At 43.2% G+C, this 22,464-nt stretch overlaps 1 protein-coding gene across 1 annotated transcript in view; it reads left to right on the plus strand.

Moving 5' to 3' along the window:
• The window catches only part of LOC118780466 (voltage-dependent L-type calcium channel subunit alpha-1D-like), a 138,229-nt gene that overhangs the window by 85,781 nt on the left and 29,984 nt on the right, over positions 1 to 22,464 (plus strand). The window contains exons 28-33 of the mRNA XM_036532959.1: positions 10,427 to 10,628; positions 11,002 to 11,160; positions 11,299 to 11,409; positions 11,853 to 11,936; positions 12,350 to 12,478; positions 13,510 to 13,575. Coding sequence (XP_036388852.1) covers positions 10,427 to 10,628; positions 11,002 to 11,160; positions 11,299 to 11,409; positions 11,853 to 11,936; positions 12,350 to 12,478; positions 13,510 to 13,575 — 751 coding nt within the window. The remainder of the gene's footprint in view (positions 1 to 10,426; positions 10,629 to 11,001; positions 11,161 to 11,298; positions 11,410 to 11,852; positions 11,937 to 12,349; positions 12,479 to 13,509; positions 13,576 to 22,464) is intronic.

Raw genomic sequence — 22,464 nt, forward strand, 5'->3', positions numbered from 1 at the left:
TTTGCTGGTCTAGAACAAAGAACTGCTATGTCAGGGGCTGGGGACGGGATTATTGTGACCAACTAAAGTCCAACTAAAACTTAATGACCGCCATTAAAAAAAACAGCTAATGTAGTGTCTAGTCTGCCTAAAAAGAAGAATGTTTTCAAATGTTTCGCCTTGTTGACAGCCAGCTATGTATTTCTTAGCTGTTTAGCGAGCTACTAATTTCTCACATCAATGTTATGAACGTAACATTGATAGCTAGCTAGCTGTTGGTCAGCTAACATTACCCAAGCAAGCATAGCTACTGATTTCTCACATCTCTCACACATGTTACGTTCGACGTTCATATCATTGATGTGAGAAATTAGTAGCTATGCTTGCTAACCAGCTACCGTAACCTTGGTAACAGTAGCTAATGTTACTTTCTAACATTGCCATTGACTCACCTACCGATGTCACTGTTATGTTAAGAACGACTCGGGCACAGAGAGTTCAAGTTGGAGTGTCCTCCATTTAATCACTAACACAACTAACTAACATGACTGACATTGCGTGCAACGTCACACGTAAACCAGAGAACACTGCATTGCTATGGCAATGGCAAACATAACAGTTCCCCCCCCCCCCCCCCCCTCACAGGAAACTAAGTGTGAAAGACTGCCTCAAAGTCATCGAAGCATCCAGGCCGTGCATACGCCCGAGCTGGACGACCCTCTGGTTCAGTGGCAGGCTCAGGGGTCGTGAGTTCAGGGGCTATGGCTCCAGGCTGGACTGGAGGTGTGGGGCCATCCGGGTTTGTGCTGGGATCTGTCCAGGGGCCATCCTCTGGGGCTGATGTGGCTGTTACAGGGGCCATACTTTCACTAAGCCCAACAGGAGCCTGGACCCTGCGCAGGCGGCTGGAATGCCAGCGGGTGCCATCTGTAAGCCTGTAAGTAGCCGAGCCGAGTCGTTGGCTGACCTGGACAGGATGTGACCAGAAAGACTGCAATTTATTCTCGCGTAGTGGTCGGCGAATCCTGACCCAGTCGTGGACTGCGATGGTAGGAGACCGAGCTCGCCATCTCCCGTCAAACCGAGTCTTCATCTGGTTCTGACGTGCATCCACCTTTTCTTGGATCGGGTGAGCTGGAGTCTGGGCCAGGGCAGGGCGAAGTCTATCCAGAGGCAACTGGAGCTCTCGTCCCAGCATGAGGGAAGCGGGAGAGACTCCAGTCGTGGCGTGTGGGGTGGCACGATAATGTAAAAATGTCTGCAGTAGGCTGGCGCTGAATGTGCACCCTTGAGCAAGGTGAGCCCTGATTCCGTTCTTCAGAGACTGATTCAGCCGTTCCACCCCCCCGTTGGCAGAGGGGTTATAGAAAGCTGTGCGGATATGGTGAATCCCTTTCTCTTTCAGGTAGGAGGTCAGTTCACATGAAACCATTTGAGGCCCATTATCAGTGGTGATTTTCTTGGGCAAACCCCAATGGGCAAATAAAGAGTCCAGAATGTCAATCAGGACTTTGGCTGTCACTGAGCCGGCTGGTGTCACCTCTGGCCACTTAGAGTGAAGGTCGTAGATCACAACCAGAAAACGCTGATGGTGTGGCACGCCATGCAGCTCACCACAGACATCGAGCTGTAGATGCTCCCAGGGTTTGGACGGCCAGGTCAAAGGTTGCATGGGTGGCGGCAGGGCTGGGGCCCTGGTCTTGCCACTGAGGGGACAGGCGATGCAGTCCTTGACCAGGGTCTCAATGTCCCTGTCGATCCCAGGCCACCACACTGTGTCCCGACATTGTTGTTTGAGCCTGACTATGCCCAAGTGGCCCTCGTGCGCCATAGCAAGGACACGCGCACGCAGGGAACTTGGGACCACAGTACAGAGCCCCCTGGCAACACAGGTGTCATTCCAGCATGCAAGCTGCTCCCGGATCCTGAAGTAGGGTGTTAGCTCATCCGGCACCGTTTTTGGCCAGCCTTGCCTGATGTATGTTGATACTGAGGAAAGGACAGGGTCGGCTGCTGAGGCATCCTGCAGCTCACGCAGCGACACAGTTTCCTGGAGTGGTGTATGGAGCAGCTGTATGATGTCATTTTCTGCTTGCTCGCAGCCAGGGATTAAGACCTGAGATGTGGGCGGAGCGGGGACTGACCGGGACAGCAGGTCTGCTACCACGTTGTCACGTCCGGGCGTAAACTGCAGGCGGTAGTTGTATTGCAGTAAGCGGTCAGCCCAACGGTGCAACTGTAGTGGCCTGTGGCCAGTGCCTGATGTGGCCAGAAGGGCAGTGAGTGCCTGATGATCAGTCCTCAGTGTGAATTTGCGGCCATACAAATACATGTGCCAGCGCTCACAGGCCCAGAGGCACGCCAGCGCTTCTCATTCCCCCACAGAGTAGCGTTGTTCTGTAGGGGTGAGGGCTTGGGAGGCGAAAGCGACAGGCCTTTCTGTACCTCCCTGGACCTGGGACAGCACAGCACCAATGGATATGGCTGAGGCGTCGCATGTGACCAGAGTGGGGCTGGCTAGGTCGAAATGTGCCAGGACCGGTGGTGTTGTGAGCTGCATCTTCAGGCGTTGCACGGCATCAGAACAAGCTGTTGTCCAGACCCAGGGCTCATTGTGTTTCAATAGTCTGTGCAGCGGTGCAGTCGTCTCGGAGTACTGCGGCACAAACCTGAGATAGTACGCCGTCATTCCCAGGAAAGAAGCAATCTGAGCTGGTGACGTGGGCTCTGGGACTTGCTGGATGGCCTCTGTGTTAGAGAGGAGCGGGCTTATGCCCTCAGCAGAGAGGTGGAACCCCACATACTCGATAGTCGAGGCCCCGAAGACACACTTTTCTCCGTTAAGTGTGAGGTGGTGTTTAGATAATGCTGCGAAAACTCTCTGGAGCCGTTCATCATGCACCGCGGTGGTGGAGCCATGGACTACTATGTCATCCAAAAATACAGCCACGCCTGAAATCCCAGCCAGGATGGAGGCCATTATTTTCTGAAAACAGCTTGGAGCTGAACTAAGGCCAAAAGCCATGCGTTTGTAGCGAAAAACCCCTTTATGCGTAATGAACGCAGTCAGGTTGCGGCTATCTGGGTGTAAAGGCACCTGGAGGTAGCCCTGGCGCAGGTCCAGTTTGGAAAAGACTGTAGACCCATAAAACTGGGCAGTGAGCTCCTCAGTTGTTGGCAAGGGGTAGCAGTCGGGTATTATGGCCCTGTTCACGGACCTCAGGTCTACACAGATGCGCAGGCCCCCACTCTTTTTCTTTGCCACGACTAAATTAGATATCCATGGTGAGGCATTCACCTGCTCAATTATGTCCTCATCTAGCAGACGCTGCAGCTCAGCTGTGATGTCATCGTGTAGGGCTAGCGGGGAGCGACGGAGTGGCTGCATCAGTGGTGTGACGTTACGGTCTACCATGGGTTGGTGAGCAAAAGCAGTGAGACAGCCCAACCCATCGAACAGGCCAGGCCATTGTTCCTGCCATGTGGAGGCGACAGTGTGAATCTCTGAGCCTGTTGTGTCGAGCAGAGTGAATCCGAGGCCACTGAAAAGGTCTAGACCAAGTAAGTTGGCACCATGGCGGGATACGTGGAATGTGAATAGTGGCAGGGTCTTGTCCCCATAGCACACTGGAAGTCTGACAGAACCGACAATGTCGATTTTAGAATTCCCATAGCCATGCAGCGTGGTGGAGGCTGGATCCAATGGCTTATGAGAGAAGAACCTTTTCCAGGTTGACCAGTTCAAAAGTGATACAGTGGCTCCTGTGTCAAGGAGGGGCAGTGTGACACCATCAACCATAAGTGAACAGGTTTTAAATGAAACACCTGAACGGACATTGTGGATAATTGTTGCGGGGGCAAGTGGATGTTGCTGATTGACTCTGGTTGGGGCAGATCTACAAACTTTGTGAAAATGGTTAAGCTTCCCACAGTTGGCGCAGGTCTTCCCCCGTGCAGGACAAGCTTGTGCTCTAGAATTGTGTGAGAGAGAACCACAGTTACCACATGGCTGTCTGGGGCGCTCGCGTGGTTGTGAAGCTACTTGCACACAATCTGAACTGGCAGTTTGCTTGGCAGAAGAAGTTTGGGGCTGTAATTCATCTGCTGTTGCTGACAGTGATGGGGCGGACAGAGCAGATTCAACTTGTATCGCTATTTTCACCGCCTGAGCCAGTGTCAAGTCGTCATTCTCCAAAAGCAGTTTGTCTCTAATTTTATCACAGTTCGTGTGTAAAATGAGTTGGTCAAGTATCATTTCGTCTTGCAGTGACTTAAACTTGCACAAACTAGCTAAGCCTTGTAGATCAGCCACATATTGGGAGACAGACTCACCAGACCGTTGGTGTCTGCGCCAGAACATTACGTGACGGAGAAGGGCACTCTGCGGGGCCGCGAAGTGGTCTCTGAGCTGTTTCACAGCCTCGTTGTATTTGGTGGATTTCGCGAAAGTTCCGAAGACTCGCTGACCCTCTGTTCCGAGACAGTGCAGCAGCAGCGCACGTTTTCTCCCGTCCGTAACATTGTCCAAGCCTGCAGCTAGAAGATAGGTTTCGAAGGCAGCAAACCACTGCAACCACGGCACGGGTGGTTCCCCAGGTAGAGCAAGGAAAGGAGGAGGTGGTGGCAGAGAGTAGTCAGCCATCCTCGTCGCCAAATGTTATGTTAAGAACGACTCAGGCACAGAGAGTTCAAGTTGGAGTGTCCTCCATTTAATCACTAACACAACTAACTAACATGACTGACATTGCGTGCAACGTCATACGTAAACCAGAGAACATTGCATTGCCATGGCAATGGCAAACATAACAGTCACTATATTTGGCTTCGCAAAAGGCAAACATTGTAAAAGGTGTAGTGGACAAGTTTGTTTTTTAAAGCACTGTTTTTGTTGTTGTTGTTTGTTCCCGCAAGGTTGCAGTGGCGGCTGCAAGCTAGCGAAACACTATGCTTGGGAAACACCCCAGATTGTCTGAAATTTGTGTGCTATTGCAAAAGCTACAGCATGAGATTGTTTGATTAACAATTTGAACAATTAAGTGGCAACTAATCCCAAAGCTTTCTCTTAAATGTGTCACATTATAGCTTTCTTGTGTCTAAATTTAAATTACAGAACAGAGCTAACGGAGCTAGTTAAATCGATTTAAATTACTGAGAATAAACTTTAGGTTAGGTTGAGTGCAATGAACACTAATGTTTAGAACACAGACCTCACAAAAGCTGTGATGTGTCATGAGCATTTAACGTAATTTAACTCGATAAATGCCATCCTTATTAATTAAACAATGTCACATTGAAGCTTTCGCAAGCATACAAACTACAGACAATCTGCGGTGTTTCGCAAGCATAATGATTTACTCTCCCATAACAATTGGTGTTGATTATTCTGTGAATTATTTGTTTTAATTGTTAATCAAGGAGGATAAAGGGGAACAGGTTGAAAGTAATGATAGATTTAAAGGCAGTGTTTGGGCTTCTCCTGTTTCCAGCTCACCAGCCACCACTGCTAGCTTGTCGCTAGCAGGAAGCGTATACAGTGATGTAATGATGTAGTTCTATGGTGTTTTTAGAAGGTTTGCAAGTTGAAGCAACTCCGAACTGGCACTAGCACCAGCCCAGTACTAGCATCTAGTTCGCGTTGGTGGAAAAGGGGTATTTATTGCTCTGAGAGGTGAATGAGGCTCTCTCAGGAGCCCCTTCTCTATTTTAGCCATGCTTCGCCGCTCCCAGAGATTGGCCCTGTTGGGGGTAGTGCCTTTGGGAAATAACACTGTGTCCCTCTCAGTCGTTAGGCCTGTGCAGCCTTCCAGCCTGAATTTCTCTGAACCCCCTCTCTTCAACTCCCCTGTAACACTGAAGTTAGGTGCTACAGTCCGTAAATCTCCCTCTCCTAGTGCTTGTGGAGCTGACGGAGTTGGGACAATGATGTCCTGTGTGCCAGGCTCAGCCAAGCCTACGCAGCTCTCTACCCTGGCCTGGTCAGTGGGCAGCAGCTCTTGTGAGTTCAGATTTTCTTTGCCGGCTTGAACCACCAGGACTTCATGTGCTTTGGGGATTTCCTTTTTTTCTTTGTACATGCTCTTTAGGTCATCAAAGAAGTCACTGGGGTTTTTGTGGTGGCCCTGCTTTCTGTCCATAAAGGCTCTCATTCTGGCAAAAGGGCTGACAAAGTCTCTGTACTTTTTCTTGAGTTTCTCGCACAGCTGCCGGAAGGTGGGGTGAGGTATTGCAGTCTGTAAATCTCCCTCTCCGGGTGTTTGTGGAGCTGAAGGAGTTGGCACAATGATGTCCTGTGTGCTGGGCTCAGCCAAGTCTGCGCAGCTCTCTACCCAGGCCTGGTCAGTGGGCAGCAGTTCTTCTGGCCCCCGGGGGGTGGAGGCAGGCTCAGGGAGGACAGGACAGTTTCCTCCATGGGGGGTGGTGCCGCCAGGCACACAGGTTAAGGAGCCAGAATTGTAACTAAAATGTTCCTGGTTCAATTCCCTGCTGGGGCACTGCTAATGTACCCTTGGGCAATGTACTTAACCCACAATTGCCTCAGTAAATATCCAGCTGTATAAATGGATAACATTAAAAAACACTGTAACTGTACTGTAACTCTGGACTCTGGTCTGCTAAATGCCAATAATGTAATGTAATATAATGAGTTTACTGGAGATTCTCAGGTCTTTTTCACGTGTCTCTTCATCATTCTCGTATCAACAACTTTTGTATCTGGCGAGGACACCAGAAGACCTAGCTGCGGGTAATATGTAGCACTTTTCCTTATGCGTGAGTGCCATCCAACATGAAGTTGGAGACTGTCAGCGAAGACAGCTATTAGGGATGCAAAGATGACTGCGTCTCTTCAACATCTCCCACGTTGATGATGTACAGTTAGGTCCATAAGTATTTGGATGGTGACACAATTAAAAGGCAAAGCATTACTAAGGAGAAAACCCAGATTTTGGTGATTTCCATGAGTTCCAGACTTCAGTTCAGTTCACTTTAGTTCATTTCAAATCCATTGTGGTGGCGTACAGAGCCAAAATCGTGAAAATTGTGTCACCATACAAATACTTATGGACCTAACTGTATGTCTGGCAGGGAAGCCAGAAGAAGCGGTCCTCCATTGACGGACCTGGACCTGTGTTTGTTTCCCCAGCAATGGTCAGGTAACATATCTCCCCTTTGCATCTCTGTCTTCGGCAACAAACCCAGAAGCCTCCAGTGGCCTTCCCAATAGGCCTACAGCAAATGAGCTTCTATTCCCTCAAGTCTAATGGACTGGCCGTCCTCAATAACTTGATAAGTATTATTTTTTAATACTGGCATCGTGAGTAGCTTAGCTGATTTGATCTTCTACGAGATGTGTTTACACACATCCATGATTTGTACAATGATAATTTTTCCCTGTTGCAATTACCATTATGAGATTGGGTAGATTGACTTACAAATAGTTAAGCTAAGCCTATCAAGATAAGGTAACTTGTATGGTTAGACAAACCTTTAATTAATGTGTTGCCAGAGCACGTCAAGCTACAGTTATCACTTCATAATCTCCTGTGGTTCGACTCAGCTGCTGAAAGCCCAATCTGACGCATACACATAGAGTTATCTTTAAATGACCCTTTTTGTGTTGTCTTGTCTGGCAATTACCTTTTCTTCATTTATTAATTAATTTCTCGTTGTCTACTTGTTTAGATATTCAAGTTTATTTTGGCAGCGTTTGTCTGCATTGTGGCAGTAAACTTGTTTGATTAATTATATCGTTGCCTCCTGTGTATTTTGTATTGACAAACTGGGCTCTAACACAGTGTTTCTCAACCCTCTCCTGGAGGACCCCCTGCCCTGCATGTTTTAGATCTCTCCCTGCTCCAACACAGCTGATTCAAATGATCGGTTTGTTATTAAGCAGCTTCAGGAGTTCATAACGAGTTGATCATTTGAATCAGCTGTGTTGGAGCAGGGAGAGATTTAAAACATGTAGGGCAGCGGATCCTCCAGGAGAGGGTTGAGAAACACTGCTCTAACAGGCTTAAAAGACCTCATTTTATAAATTTTATATTCATTGAGGAATGTCAAGTATCCTTGCCAAGTGATGGGTGCCCCTGTGGGCATAGCGATGTCCCCTACATAATTGGTGCCCTCTCTGAGGAAGTCTAACACACTTGTTAATTTTACTAGCTCTTTGCTGATGAGCTGCTTTGCAAATTTTTTGGGAGTGGCAGATGCCTATGATGGTCCCAGATGTATGGTCCTAGAATTACATATACTTTGCAGACCTTCATGACAGTAGAAACATTTCCAAACTTAAAATTTAGATGGCACATCTGTGGTGGAATTTTAACTTATTTTAATGACAGTGGGTCATTTGTCCAGGCCTCAATGGCTTAAAGGGCAAAAAGAGATATTAATGAACAGTCGAGAGTGGATAGAATGCCCAACCCCGCCCCAACCGGTTTGTTCCCTCCTAGGGATCCACAGGACCCCAGGACAAGGTGAGTAGGAACACAACACTCTTTATTTCACCAATTAAAGAAAAAAAATTTACACGCAAATTCATAACATAGAGACGTTTCCCACCCGCGGCTGATCTCCTATTCCTGGCCTGCTACCCACTCCCGTCCTCCCAGGACCCAGATGAGCAGGTACACAACCCCACACACACCACAATATCCTTTTGCATTCATGCCCCACTGCAAAACACTCCGTGATCTGGCACCCCTGCGGCCCGGGCATGGGGAGAGAGAGGAACGCTCCTTTCTCTGCCAGGGGGAGTCCCACCACCGTGGGGGAGGCTCCACATTCACACACCACACAAGAGGCACACGGAACAAAACGGAAATATAAGGGGAGACGTAGCTCGGCCCGTGCCACCATGCCAGCCCTCACCTACATCCCAAAATAAAATTTAAAAAACTCAAGATGAAGTCCTCCACGTCGCTCTCATGGACAGGCTGGCGGCTCCAGCGGTGATCCACATCTTCTCCCTGCTAGCAACTTGCGCCGGCTCCGCAGGATCACTCTTCCTCACAACCAGGGGATCCACCTCCCCGGAACGCACTTTCACAGGGTGGGGGCTCTCAGTCCCGGCTGCATCCTGAAACTGTTGGTTGTTTCCTTCCTCCCTCAGGGACTCGCCGCGTTAGCTTTTCTGGTCGCCGCTTTTCCTAGAGCCGCCCAAAATGTACACAGACAACATCTCGTCCACACACACCAAAGGAAAAAGGAAAAAAATTAAATAAAACTCCAAAATCCACCCCGGGTCGTGACTCTTGGCACCCAAACCAAATGCAAAAAAGATAAACCGAAAACAACCAACTTAAATTCTGCCGTGCCAGCACGTTTAATGAAAAATAAATTAAACCGTAATTCCCACTCTAAAATCCCTGTGTACTCACCCTCCATCAGCGTCTCTGCTGTGCTGCTACCACTCATCTACCTAAATAGCCCTAGCATCCCTTAACCAGATAGGCAACAGGTGCGGAGCACGCACCAGGCACAGAACAACCCCATCAAACAACCCATAATTCAACCATTGAATTAGCCCTGCCGCATGCCCAAGCCCCCTTGCTGTCCCAGGGAGTACAGCACAAGAAACTCCTGACACTAGCGAAGTGGATTTAAGTGCTAAAAATCTAGTATTTTATGCCTCCCCTCTTTCAGCTGTTTTCTGATCTGCTCATTTACCGGGCAGGGCATTTACTGTAAGTTGATTAACAATGTGCATCTTCCCCATCTATTTCACATGGAAATTTCATTTCAGGTTACATGTTGGCATTGTGTTGGCAATAGAACACTCCTTTTGTCACGTATATTCTGTTGCATGTTGGGCCAGCACCTCTAGTTTCGGCATTGGCGCTCATTTGTTTAACATTTTGTGTCATTTTATTGTACTTTGTGCTCAACTTTGTAACTTTGGGAGTCACTCTTAATAAGAGTCTGTGCTGGATGGCACAAATGGGAAACAGGATATGATACATTTCTTGAAATAGACTTTGACATGGATTACCACAAAATGAAATGAAATAATGTTTATAAAAAATAGAAATATAACATGGTTGAACAAGTTTTTTTTCCTTCCCTTTCTTAAGATATCAAGCCCCTAGCTGTGTCAATATTCATGATGTATCACATGTTTGAGTGCCATATTGCTTTATAAAATGGATCCATAATTGGTTAAACTCTAATTGGATACATAAAGTAAGAAGTGAGCTGAAATTAACAAGTTGTATTCATTACATTAAACCACAAATGTAAGTAATACTTAGACATGATAATAATAGCAATTATCATGTAAAATCATAATTGTAAAAATTGTGATTAATTGTAGTACTTTACAAAGGGAGTCCAAGGGCAGCAAACAAGTCCTACGCTGTTGCCAGTTTGTTTATGTAAATAATGAAGATTTGTTTCTGAGTGACTCTCATTCTCTTTCACCTTCTTTTTCCTTATGTCACTCTCTTAGACTTCTGTATAAGGCCATTGATGCTAATGGTGAGAACCAAGGTCCCATCTATAATTACCGTGTGGAGATCTCCATCTTCTTCATCGTCTACATCATCATCATTGCTTTCTTCATGATGAACATCTTTGTGGGATTTGTCATCATCACCTTCCGTGAACAAGGGGAGCAGGAATACAAAAACTGTGAGCTGGACAAGAACCAGGTAAGTTCTGACAGAGTGCAAGACTGCTGTAAAGAACAGCCTAAAAACTAAGCTATGAGACTGAAGCAGAGCAAAATGTATTGCTGTCCACATAATATCACTATTTTCTGTCCTACTTGACATTGAAAGATTTATTCGGTTTTTTAACAATGTGAAAGCTAATCAAAAATTTTATGACCCAAACAATGAACATCAACAGAACTCGTGGGTGTTTGTTTGAAAGAATATATGTTATATTGGATAGGAACAGGATATTTTTTTGCCAGATCATGACTGGTATAGTAGCTGTTTGCAAACAAGAAGTATTAAGTATTACAAGTGTATTAATTCATATGTCTCCATTTCTTTCTCTCCTTCTCCTTCTCTGTCACAGAGGCAGTGTGTAGAGTATGCCCTCAAAGCCCAGCCTCTGAAGCTTTACATCCCTAAAAATCCAGTCCAGTACAAGTTCTGGTCCATAGTGAACTCCACAGCCTTTGAGTACATTATGTTTGTTCTGATCCTGCTGAACACCGTGACACTTGCTGTGCAGGTATTCAGAGAGCAAACAATTACAGTATCACCCCACATGTATACCCTGTGGAAAACAGAGACTGAGTTATGCTTTAGAGTCAGGATGAGGAAACATATGTATCTGTCATATGAACATAAGTGTTTCTTTGTGTCTCAGCACTATGAACAGTCCAAACCTTTCAACTACACCATGGATATCCTGAACATGGTCTTCACAGGACTTTTCACCATTGAAATGATCCTAAAAATTCTGGCCCTCAGGCCCAGGGTAAGGTTCCATCTGACCCCCACACCCTCTCTGTTTCTCTTTCCCTCTTTTTCTGATGATGATGTTGAGATGATAAAATCAAGTGATTGATACTGGTGTCATTCTGTCATTGTGCATTGCTGTGTCTCCCACAGTACATGTACGCAGTACATATTTAAATGACACTGGGATTTCCTCTAGAACACCATAATTTTCATTTTATCAAATCAGTATTGTTTAAAGTTAGACCACAGGCTGCTTTCAGTTCATTTTTGTAGATATTGATCTTTTCCTGCCTTTCTCCTTGTTTAGAAGACATATACATACTATACATATTTTCATATAAATGACATTTATTATTGACTTTATCACCATCCAACTGTTTTAACATAATATAAACTTCTCTTCTCTCGCTCTCATTTATTCCCTCTGTGTGATGAAATCCTTTGCACCTCATACCATAGCATTATTTTATTGATGCCTGGAACTCCTTCGATGCTCTAATCGTGGTGGGCAGTGTGGTGGACATTGTGGTCACAGAATTTAGTGTAAGTGTGATACCTCATCAACTGCTTTTAATATTACTGCTATGCAGAATGTTTTGTCAAATAATTATCAGAGTTATTTTCATATTTTACGCAACAATACTTATGTGTTTACTTGTGTATAAAAGCTACTTGAGGATATTCTGTCTCCTTTAATCTGCTCATGCTTCATCCCCTTCTCATCTTCACCATTATCTTCATCATATGAATTCTCTTTTAGATTGCATATGAGAGGTAAACACAGATATTCCACAAGTATATTTGTGATTCTAATCCCATTCCTTCAACAACACAACTAACCATGTTTATATAAAGGAGACACTCTTTTTTACATTTAGTCCAACTTTTCCATTTTTTGCTTTTCCCTTCTTCTATTTTTCCGTCCCTCTCTCTCTGTCTTGCACCTTCTCTTGCAGAGTTCTGAGGACAGTTCTCGAGTATCCATCACTTTCTTCCGCTTATTTCGAGTGATGCGATTGGTTAAGTTGCTTAGCAAAGGGGAGGGCATTCGAACGCTGCTATGGACATTTGTAAAATCTCTCCAGGTCAGTGTTCATGATACCAGGGCCTGAATCCATCAAGTGTCTGAGAAACACTCCTAAGAGCCCCATACTTATAGCAATATGGCAGTGCATGAAATTCATAACAATATCTCACATCTGTTATGACATCTACACACAAGATCATGTGTAGGGTTGTGGAAATGGGAATTGCATAGCTGGAAGAGGAGATTTCATGTTCTCCATGAATAAATCTGGCCACAGTCCTGAAAATGCAGTTACATAATAACTTGTCCACTTCTCTATGTCTGAAACCTAGTGACTCGCATTAGCATGGCCTTGTGGGATTTCCTAACTCATTATCCTTGGAGGCAATTGGTAATTAAGGCAATATTAACTGTCATGAAGACATAAAACAATATAGCCTTGACAAACATTTGGTCATTGTGGTTATTAACAAAAGCAATTTTAAAAAATTCTTTTTTTTTGCTCTCAAGTTGACTATGAATTGAAACCATCCATGCTAATTTGCTGGCATTTTTGAAATGTTTGATTATGTTGAAAAATTGCAGTGTTATGTCAACACTGCTTCTTTTAATACTGCATTTATTGGGCATTTTCTCAACCAGTTGTTATCATTACTGTTCCTTTCTGGTACTTCACGTGTTGTAAAAATCAACTGAGACTTTCTCATAGGAAATGGTCTAACTCCTGGCTGAGAGTAGGAGTAGGAAACTTCATATATAAACTTCAATAAACCCCCCTCCTGTTGTTTAGTCTGAGGTAGGACTTCTTTACTTCTAAAAGAACTTTTAGCAGCAACTCTTCAGCATAATTGTCAGATTCTTGATAAATACAAGTTGATACCTGTCTGGTATGATGAATTGTTTAAATGAGTGTAAAGGATTGTTTCAGTCTTTGGACTGAAAGACCTTTGTATATCCCAGCAACATACAGTTTAAAACTGTTCATCAGACCCTATACTGCTGTATACATAAGATCAGTTCTGAGAGACAGTCTATTTATCACAGAAATCTTCTCCTCTCTGTCTGTTTCCCCCTGTCTTTCTGTCTCAGGCCCTACCATATGTTGCCCTCCTCATTGCTATGATCTTCTTCATTTATGCTGTCATTGGCATGCAGGTGGGTATTTCTCTCATACTGTGCCATTGGTTCTCAGTTTGTGTATATGGGAAATATTATAATGATCTATTTGTGTCTTAATGGTAGTAGTAGTGGTAATAATACTAATGTAATAATAGTAATGTTACAATCCAGCCTCCCTGAGGTTGAATACAACTGTATTCTGTTTGTTCTGTCTCATGGGTCATAGCCATGGGTTTTGTTGATGATTGTCAAGTAGCCATTGTACTATGCACTGAAGGTGGTTTGCCATATAATATTATGTAAAATTTGTGGCTGCTAGGCCCTCCGAGATCTTTTTGTTTTTTGTAGTGTAGCCAGTGTAATTGTGTTCAGTTTTTAGTTTTCTATTAGAATTTTGGAACAGTTGGATGTTGGTTGGAAGGGGGTCGTTGAGAATATGTTGCTTATCTTGGGTAGTATATTCATTGTGACCAGTGTGCGAAATACCTGGTGGTTTGATACCTAAATGTTGCCATACCTGCCAACATTTAGGTATCAAAATACAGGAGGTTTTTTCAGGGGGGGGGGGGGGTGGTGTGGATAGTAAATAAATAAGTAATAATTGTATGTAGCGTGTGGATTGTGTGTGTAGATTGTGTTTCATCTTGCAACTTGGGTAACGTCAGACAAACATACAAAACTTATGGATCCATGCTATGTAATGTCAGCCCTATGTTGGAGACAATGCAGAAATTTACTGTTTGTCACACAGAGAAACAACTAATATCATCGGAAAGGGTAAGTTGTGCTGTTTATTTTGATATGCGGTAAGGGATAGGGACTTCGTGACTTATTCAACTGAGAAGCAGGAGTGTGAAAATGGGTGAAGAAATTAGTAAAGATATTACTTTGCAGAAGTTTGATTTGTCTTCATAAAGTGATTTCTTCAGTATGTACAAATATGTGACTAGCATCATTACAAAGCTCCAGTTCCGCTCTTTCTTGTGATATGTCCATATCTATGCAATGATGAGTTCATGAGTAATTCAAACAAGAGTAATGGGCGTGGAGAATGCAGAGCTGTATGCAGATTGTAACTATGATTAAATTTGATGTAAATTCAAAATTATTTTTCTCACCAACACTTTGTCGCATAGATAAGCAACTAGCACTGTTAGTGATGAATACTTGAGCAATGAACACATGAGCAATTCAACCGAGAAGGAGGGATTGTGAATTTGGACGCAGGCTGCGTCTGTCAGGCTTTAAGGGTTAAAAGACATTTTTAGTGACATTTGACAAAATTTGACAATTTTTTTAAAGATTTTTTCCAGAGACTCCCCAAAATTTTGCTGTTGAGACTTTCAGGGGGTCTCAGGTGTCAATCAAGGGGCCTTGGACCCCCTGAGACCCCCCCTATTTCGCATGCTGATTGTGACTGTTGCTGTCCAGTGAGTTATTAGAGATGGGTGGGTTTTGCCAATGTTTGAGATTGTCTTCAATAGTTTTCAGGAGTGAAGTTAAGGTGGAATGACTCTGATGGATTAGTGGAAATATAAATACCTAGGTACTCAATGTTTCTGAGTCACAGTACTCCAGTCCTCCCCACTGAGTGTTAAGACTGGATTTAGTCCAGTTGACTGCGTAGTCTGACAGTTTTGAGAATGTGTTTATTAGTTAAAAAATTTCTAGTAGGATGTTATTGGGTTTTGCAGATATCAGAGAATAACATCTGCATATACACTTATTTTATGGTATACATCTTTGGTCTGTATTGTGCTGATATTATTTGTTTTGGCAGATGGCAGCAGCAGTGGGTTCTATGAATATTGTGAATAATGCTGGAGAGAGTGAACATCGTTGACTTGTGCCACAGTGCAATGTAAAGCATTGTGAAGTAAGGCCCTTAGTGATTATGGATGCTGTGGGTTGGGTTGTACAGGATTTGAACCTACTAATGAGTGACTCTCTGAAAACAAACCTCTTCAAAGCAGCAAATAAAAAGTTCCAGTTGGCTTTTTTAGATGCTATTTTTGGCATATAGTGATGCCGTGATTGCATTAACAGTGCATTCAGAAAGTATTCAGACCCCTTCATGTTTTGTTATGTTGCAGCCTTATTCTAAAATCATTTAAATTCATTTTTCCCCTCATCAATCTAGACTCAATACCCCATAATGACAAAGACAAAAAAAACAGGATTCTAGAAACTTTTGCAGATTTATTAAAAAATAAAAAACTGAAATATCACATTGACATAAGTATGCAGACCCTTAACTTGTTACTTAGTTGAAGCACCTTTGGCAGCAATTACAGCCTCAAGTCTTCTTGGATATGATAGACATTCATTACATTATTTGCATTTAGCAGACGCTCTTACTCAGAGCGACTTACATCAGTTACAATGTTATCCATTTATACAGCTGGATATTTACTGAGGCAATTGGGGATTAATTACTTTGCCCAAGGGTACAACAGCAGTGCCCCAGCAGGGAATCAAACCAGCAACCTTTTGGTCATGAGTCCCGCTCCTTAACCGCTGATGTTGATGGCTGCGATGTTACCCTGTGAGTCCTTGATGGCTTGTTCCTTTTTAATTGATTTTCAAGAAATTTTCCAGTTTTATCGTTGTATTCAAAATACAATCATATCTAATTCTTTGTGTGAGGAAATTGTGGTTTTTACATATGATTGTCAAGTTGATGTTTTGTGTGATGTATCTCATTTCCTCAGAGGGTTGTATAGCTGAATGTTTCGCTCTCTGTATTTTTATTCAAGACTACTGTTGAACAGTCTTTCTTTTTCTTGCAAGAGGAGTATGAGATAATTCTCCCTCTCAGTTCAGCCCTTGTTGTTTCCCAGAGCAATGTAGGATATATTTCTGGAGAGTCATTCAGTTAAATAAAGGATGCCCACTCTCTGATGAAAAATGTGTTGAATTATTTATCTTTCAGGAGTAATGACTTGAACCACCACCTAGTGGTTCAGTATCATTTAGTTAGGTTGCAGGTAATGTGGCATGGGCTGACTTCATTATAGGATGAATTTCTGGATCAAATATTTTGTATATGATGTAGTTACTTGCCAAAAAGTAGTCAATTCAAGAGAAGGACCTGTGACGAGTAGAGTTTAATGAGTATTCTCTACTGTTGTGGTTTTTTAAATCGCCAACTATCGCCAAGATCTAGGTCAATCATGAATTGTTTCAAAATGTCTTAAGAGTGCCAGTGTCTGTGATTATTTCCAGTATTTCATCAGTCAAGGTTTGGATAATAGCTGTGTTGATGTTACCTGATGATGGTAGATTCAGTGAAGTCCATTAGTTTTGAAAAATGGGGTGAAAATTATTTGGTCCATAAATATTTGCTATGATTAGTTTATCATTTCCAGTCATTCCACTGATGATATAGCATCCCTGTAGATATGATATGGTTATTTTATTATGATATGGAATGTTTTTATTAATTCATATAGATACTCCTCTTTTTATAGCTGTAACATGAAGGGAAATTTTGATTAATCCATTTGCTTTTCTATTTTAGGCACTCAAGAGTCACTGAGATGTGTCTCTTGTAATAAGTAAATATCTGCCTTCATCCTTTTGAGGTGATCAGGTATTTTGGTGTGGCCTGCTGGAGGCGCGAGCGCCACCCTCACTATGCTTAACTTCAAAAGATCTCCTAGTAGTGGACTACGCCACTTCCCTAATGAAGGGAGGGAAGAACCCTGATGGCAATTGGCCCCGCACAAGCTGAAAGAATACAGGTGGTTGCTGGTGAACAAAATCATACAAGGCTTTATTAAAGCAAGTATTAACCTGGGTTGTATGTCATGTTTTTAACATTTAGAGGGCTGTGGGGTAGGGGAGTCCTGTAAGGGCTCAGGCAAGGACTCAGTTGCAGACCAAGAGAGTTTCAGGTTCCAGGCGGGTTTATTAATGACGGTAGACAAGTTGCGCAACAAAAGAAGGCAGGGTCGAAAACCGGTAGGCAGTCCGTGGACAAAAGCAGGGTCGGTAACAGAAGCAGGCAGGGTCAGGAACCGGGCAGGCAAACGATCAGGCAACGGGACAAAACGGCAGGCAGAAAACAAAGACGAAGGGCAGGCAGAGTCAAGCACGGAGAAATCAGACATTCAAAAAACTGCGGGAACGAAACAGGTACGAAACACACTGCAACGAACTGGCAAACAAGACAGGAACAAGCAGGGTAGAAATAGGGCTGGGCTGATGAGGAGATGGGATGCAGGTGAGCAGGCGGGCAGGTGAAGGTAATGGGGCAATCAGGTGGGCGGGGACCAGGCGGGGAGCGGGGCGGGGCTGGAACACAAGGAAAAACAAAAAGCACATGGACAGGGAGAAACAAAAACACCACAGCTAGGGGGGCGGAGCCCTGACAAGTCAAGAAATTAGTAAAAGCTGATCGTCGTATTAAAATGACAGGAGGCTGACTTCTGGGTGCAGCTTGCAGTGGAGTAGACCAAAGTCCCACAGCTCCCGAATATTTTTCTTTAATATCAACACTTAATAGTTTTTTAATCCTGATTTGATTAACTACTTCAAAACTGTACTCAGTATTGAATGAGACAGCACAGCATAGAGCCGTATTCCATAAGAGAGTGAACATTGAAAAGTAAAATAGTGCGCGAATAACTCAGTGGCAAAAAGTTACAAGATGGCAGAGGAGACACCGCTCACTCTACACATATTAAGATGGGAGCTACAGCTATCCCGCAAAGCCTCCCTGGAAGATTTTAAAGCCGATATTACCACCCTCCATCAAGATTTGAGCAGACACATAGAAGCTCTACAGACGGAGACAATATCCAACACTCAAAAGCTACGCCATGATTTGGAGAAGAAAATTGGAAAACTTCGCCAAGATCATAAAGAAGTGACTGAGGAGCAGACTACCATGGCACAGACCCTCAACGATGCACTTGAGCAGATTGTACAACTGGACCGCCAGAATAAATCACAGTCACGCGAAAACGACTACAAGAGAAATGTACTGACCTCGAGTCCAGGAGTCGACGACAAAATTTAATAATCATCGGAGTCCTGGAGAGAGCTGAAGGAGCTAACCTCACTTGTTTTTTGTCAGAGTTCTTTCCGGAGGTATTGGTTCCTGAGAACTTTACATCTCCTGTGATCATTGATCGTGCCCATAGATCTCTGGTCTCCAAACCGAAGAAAGGTGAGCACCCTCATCCCATTTTAGTACGGCTACACTACTGTGCCAAAAAGGAGCGAATTTTGGGTATATCCAAGGGCAAAGGACAGCCCTCTCTCTGAGACTTGCCCGTTCACATCTTCCTGGATCTCCCTGCCGAGGTTGGCAAACTTTGAGCTGCCTTCAATCCAGTGAAAGCTAAACTGCGTGAGGCCAAGATGAAGTACAGTCTATTCTTCCCTGCTGTCCTCTCTGTGAACTTCAATGGCGTCAGGCACAAATTCAACACTCCAGAATCAGCTGCTGAGTTTTACCACACAAAGATTGCCCCACAGCCATAGTTTGATAGTCGTGTGAGTAACATAACATTATATTGGTCCAATTTGAGATGGCTAGTTTAATGATCAGACTACCTGCTAATGTTACATACAGTATAACTAATATGGCTAACGTTGGCTAAGCTAACGTTTTTAATCCATCCCCGTTGACATTCTCTTTGATGATTCATTTTAAGTTACGACCAGACTTTTATTTATTCTTTTTTGGAAGCATTTTATGTCCTGGGGCCCAGTCATGTCAGACTTTGGGGTTACAAGGCCCCATACGCCGGCTCCCCCCCACGCCCCTGTGCAGTAAGGATAGATAGATATATAGATATTATTATTATGTCTATCATGATAATTATTAGAGGCCTATGTGCCCATAGAACATTATTAACAACAATATTATCAAGAAACCTACAACAGAAGTGCTTTGGCTGAACATAAACCACTGCCAAAACTAACAATGCCCCAATAACCTATAAACTTTTTTTTTTTAAATAAACGTTCCCAACACATACAGTATCAGAGAGGGGGGACTACATGAAGAAAACTGAGTCAAGAAACCTGGACCCACAATGGGCTTAAAATGTGCTGAAACGAGGAAGACATGATGACAAGGCCACTCAGAGCATGTTATCAGTTGTGCAGTTGTGCTTAGAGGCAGCTCTTTGCAACACAAGAAATCCCCGTGGAACCGGACTTCATAAGTATATCTGATGCACACCAGAGGCATACTGCATTGGAAATATCAGTGCTCTCATCTAATTGGATAGCAAACCAGTTTGATGTTTTTGCTCTCTCTAAGATTCGCATTTCAATGTCAGCTGCTATGTCCGTAATCCTACAGCAGACTGTTATTTGACAGAGGGATTTCCCTCACCTTTGCAGCAGCAGCTGGACCCAACACCTCAGAGCAAGCACTGACTAGCGAGGACATAATGAATGGAGCCTAGCATTTTGAAATGTGGTGTGACGCTTTTGCAAGTTTCTCATTTTCCGGCAAATTGTTTTTAAGTACTTTAGTTTGATTAGCCAATTCATCCCTTTTCCTTTTAAAGAAATACTCCGATTTGTCTTTGAGATGTGCATGTTTTGTCTCTAAATGCCAGCATAATTTCAATGGTTTCATAGCCTCGTTGCTTAGCATGGTTTGGCAAATGACTGGCTTTGGGGGGGAGCTATCGCTGGAAATGAAACCAAATTTATGAGTCGTAATTACGAGTAAATGGGCGATGTTTTGTCTCTGGTTCTTTGTTTATATTAGCATCGTTGGATGCTGGTTGTTTCCTAAAACAGGAATCTAGACTTGCTCGCTTGGAACATGCCATGACTAAATGACAGCTCAAGAAGCGTGTGATTGAGAGAGAACAAAGTGAGAGAACAAAGGGTGCAAGTTCTCACAGGCGGGAACGCTTAACATTCTTGAATCTTGAATAAAATGTTACTATTTTCGAAGCAAGGAGTTCAGTCAAGGGGGCGGGGAACTGGCGAGTGACAGAAGCACCGAGCATAATTTGACTGCCGCAACAGCAGGGATCTGCAGACCGGCAGTTTACTCGTCATGGTCCACAGCCCATACTTTGAGAAACGCTGCTCTAGCTCATGCCTCAAATATAAACCTTCATCACAGAACTTTTTGATATAGACCTGATCTATGATATTTGATATAATATTTACTTTCTGTGTTTTTGGACTTATTATTTTTATTTTATTTTTTTTTCTGTTTATTGTTTCAATCTAATGAAGCCCACTATTGATACCTGAGGATAACGAGGAAAACCCAAGCTTTTGCATCTCAGTCCAATTTCTTCCTCTGTTATGTTATAGTACGTTTGAAAGGTTATGTTTGTGCAGATATGTATACATGCATTTAAAATGTGTTTCACTCTTTTAGTTCTAAAAGGGAGCTGCAGCTATACAGAAGTTCAGAAGTAGCTTAGCTGGTGTAGTGACTACACAATGTTTGGAATTGCGCTAATGTGGGATTTTCATGCTTTTCAGTTGGGGAAAGGCAGTGGAGGGTGGGGTGATATTTTTTGTTCTGTTTTGTTATCTGTGCGTTATTCATTTCTTTACAAAGCTGCTTGTTAAAATCATTTTTGATGTCAATACAATTAATATGATAGTAACAGGACTAGGTAGCTATGGCATCTTTCTGTGCTAAAGGGGAAAGCCTAGTGCAATATATTAGCTGGAATACGAAGGGCCTTAATAATGCTGTGAAGCAGAGAAGAGTCTTGACTCATTTAAAAAAGCTCAATGCTGAAATTGCGTTTCTACAGGAGACACACTTGAGAAGCCAAGATAATTTTCGGTTACGAAAGGGGTGGGTTGGCCAATTGTTCCATTCAAATTTTCATTTTAAATCTCAGGGAACTGCAATTTTAATAAATAAGAACATTTCTTTTATCGCACGTAATCCCACGTTACTTCTGATCCACTTGGTAGGTTTGTGGTGGTTACTGGGCATAACATTCCTCTAACTTTAGCTAATGTGCCTAACTGATGATGAGTGATTCTTTTCAACATTTTTTGCATCCCTTCCTGATTTGAATACTCATAACCTAATTATGGGTGGGGACTTTAACTGTGTCCTAGACCCCAAACTAGATAGGTCATCTAATATAACCCAATCACTGACAAAATCTGCTAAACTAATTACATCTGTCCTTAACACCTATAAAATCATTGACCCCTGACTATTCAAATATCCATCATCGCGTAGTTATTCATTTTTCTCCCCGTTCAGCATTCATATAGTTGAATTGATTATTTTCTTATTGACTGTAAACTTCTCCCTTCATTTAGGCAGTTTGATTACAAAGCCATACTCATTTCAGACCATACTCCACACTTAATGCAGCTGGCATTTTCGAACAAAAATATGCCTAGAACATGGCGCTTTAATAATCTTTTATTGGCAGACAAATCCTTCACAGACTTTATAACATCCCAGATTGAATTCTTTCTGACAACAAATAACACAGGAGAAGTATCAAAGAGCACTTTGTGGGAAGCTCTAAAAGCCTACCTTGGTGGCCAAATAATTTCCTACAGTGCTGCTGCTAATAGACTGCGAGTAGATTTTAGACTGCATTACTTGATACAAAACTAGGGGGTCTAGCCAACAGTATAGAATCAACTAAGGTAATACAGGAAGACCTAAACAGCATCCAAAAGTGGGCACATACCTGGCAGATGACATTCAATTTAGATAAATGTAAAGTCTTGCATGTGCAAAATAAGAACCTTAGACAAGACTACTTCATGGGTGGAAAAAAACTAGAATGTGCTCAATTTGAAAAAGACTTGGGAGTAATAGTTGACCCAAGCTTAACAGGATCTAAGCGGTGTGCTGTAGCAGTAAAAAAGGCCAGCAGAATGCTGGGATATATAGCCAAAAGTATTGAGTATAAATCTAAAGAGGTTATATTGAAATTATACAATGCCTTA

Source organism: Megalops cyprinoides, chromosome 7, assembly GCF_013368585.1.
Source record: "Megalops cyprinoides isolate fMegCyp1 chromosome 7, fMegCyp1.pri, whole genome shotgun sequence".
NCBI classification, from domain to species: Eukaryota; Metazoa; Chordata; class Actinopteri; order Elopiformes; family Megalopidae; genus Megalops; species Megalops cyprinoides.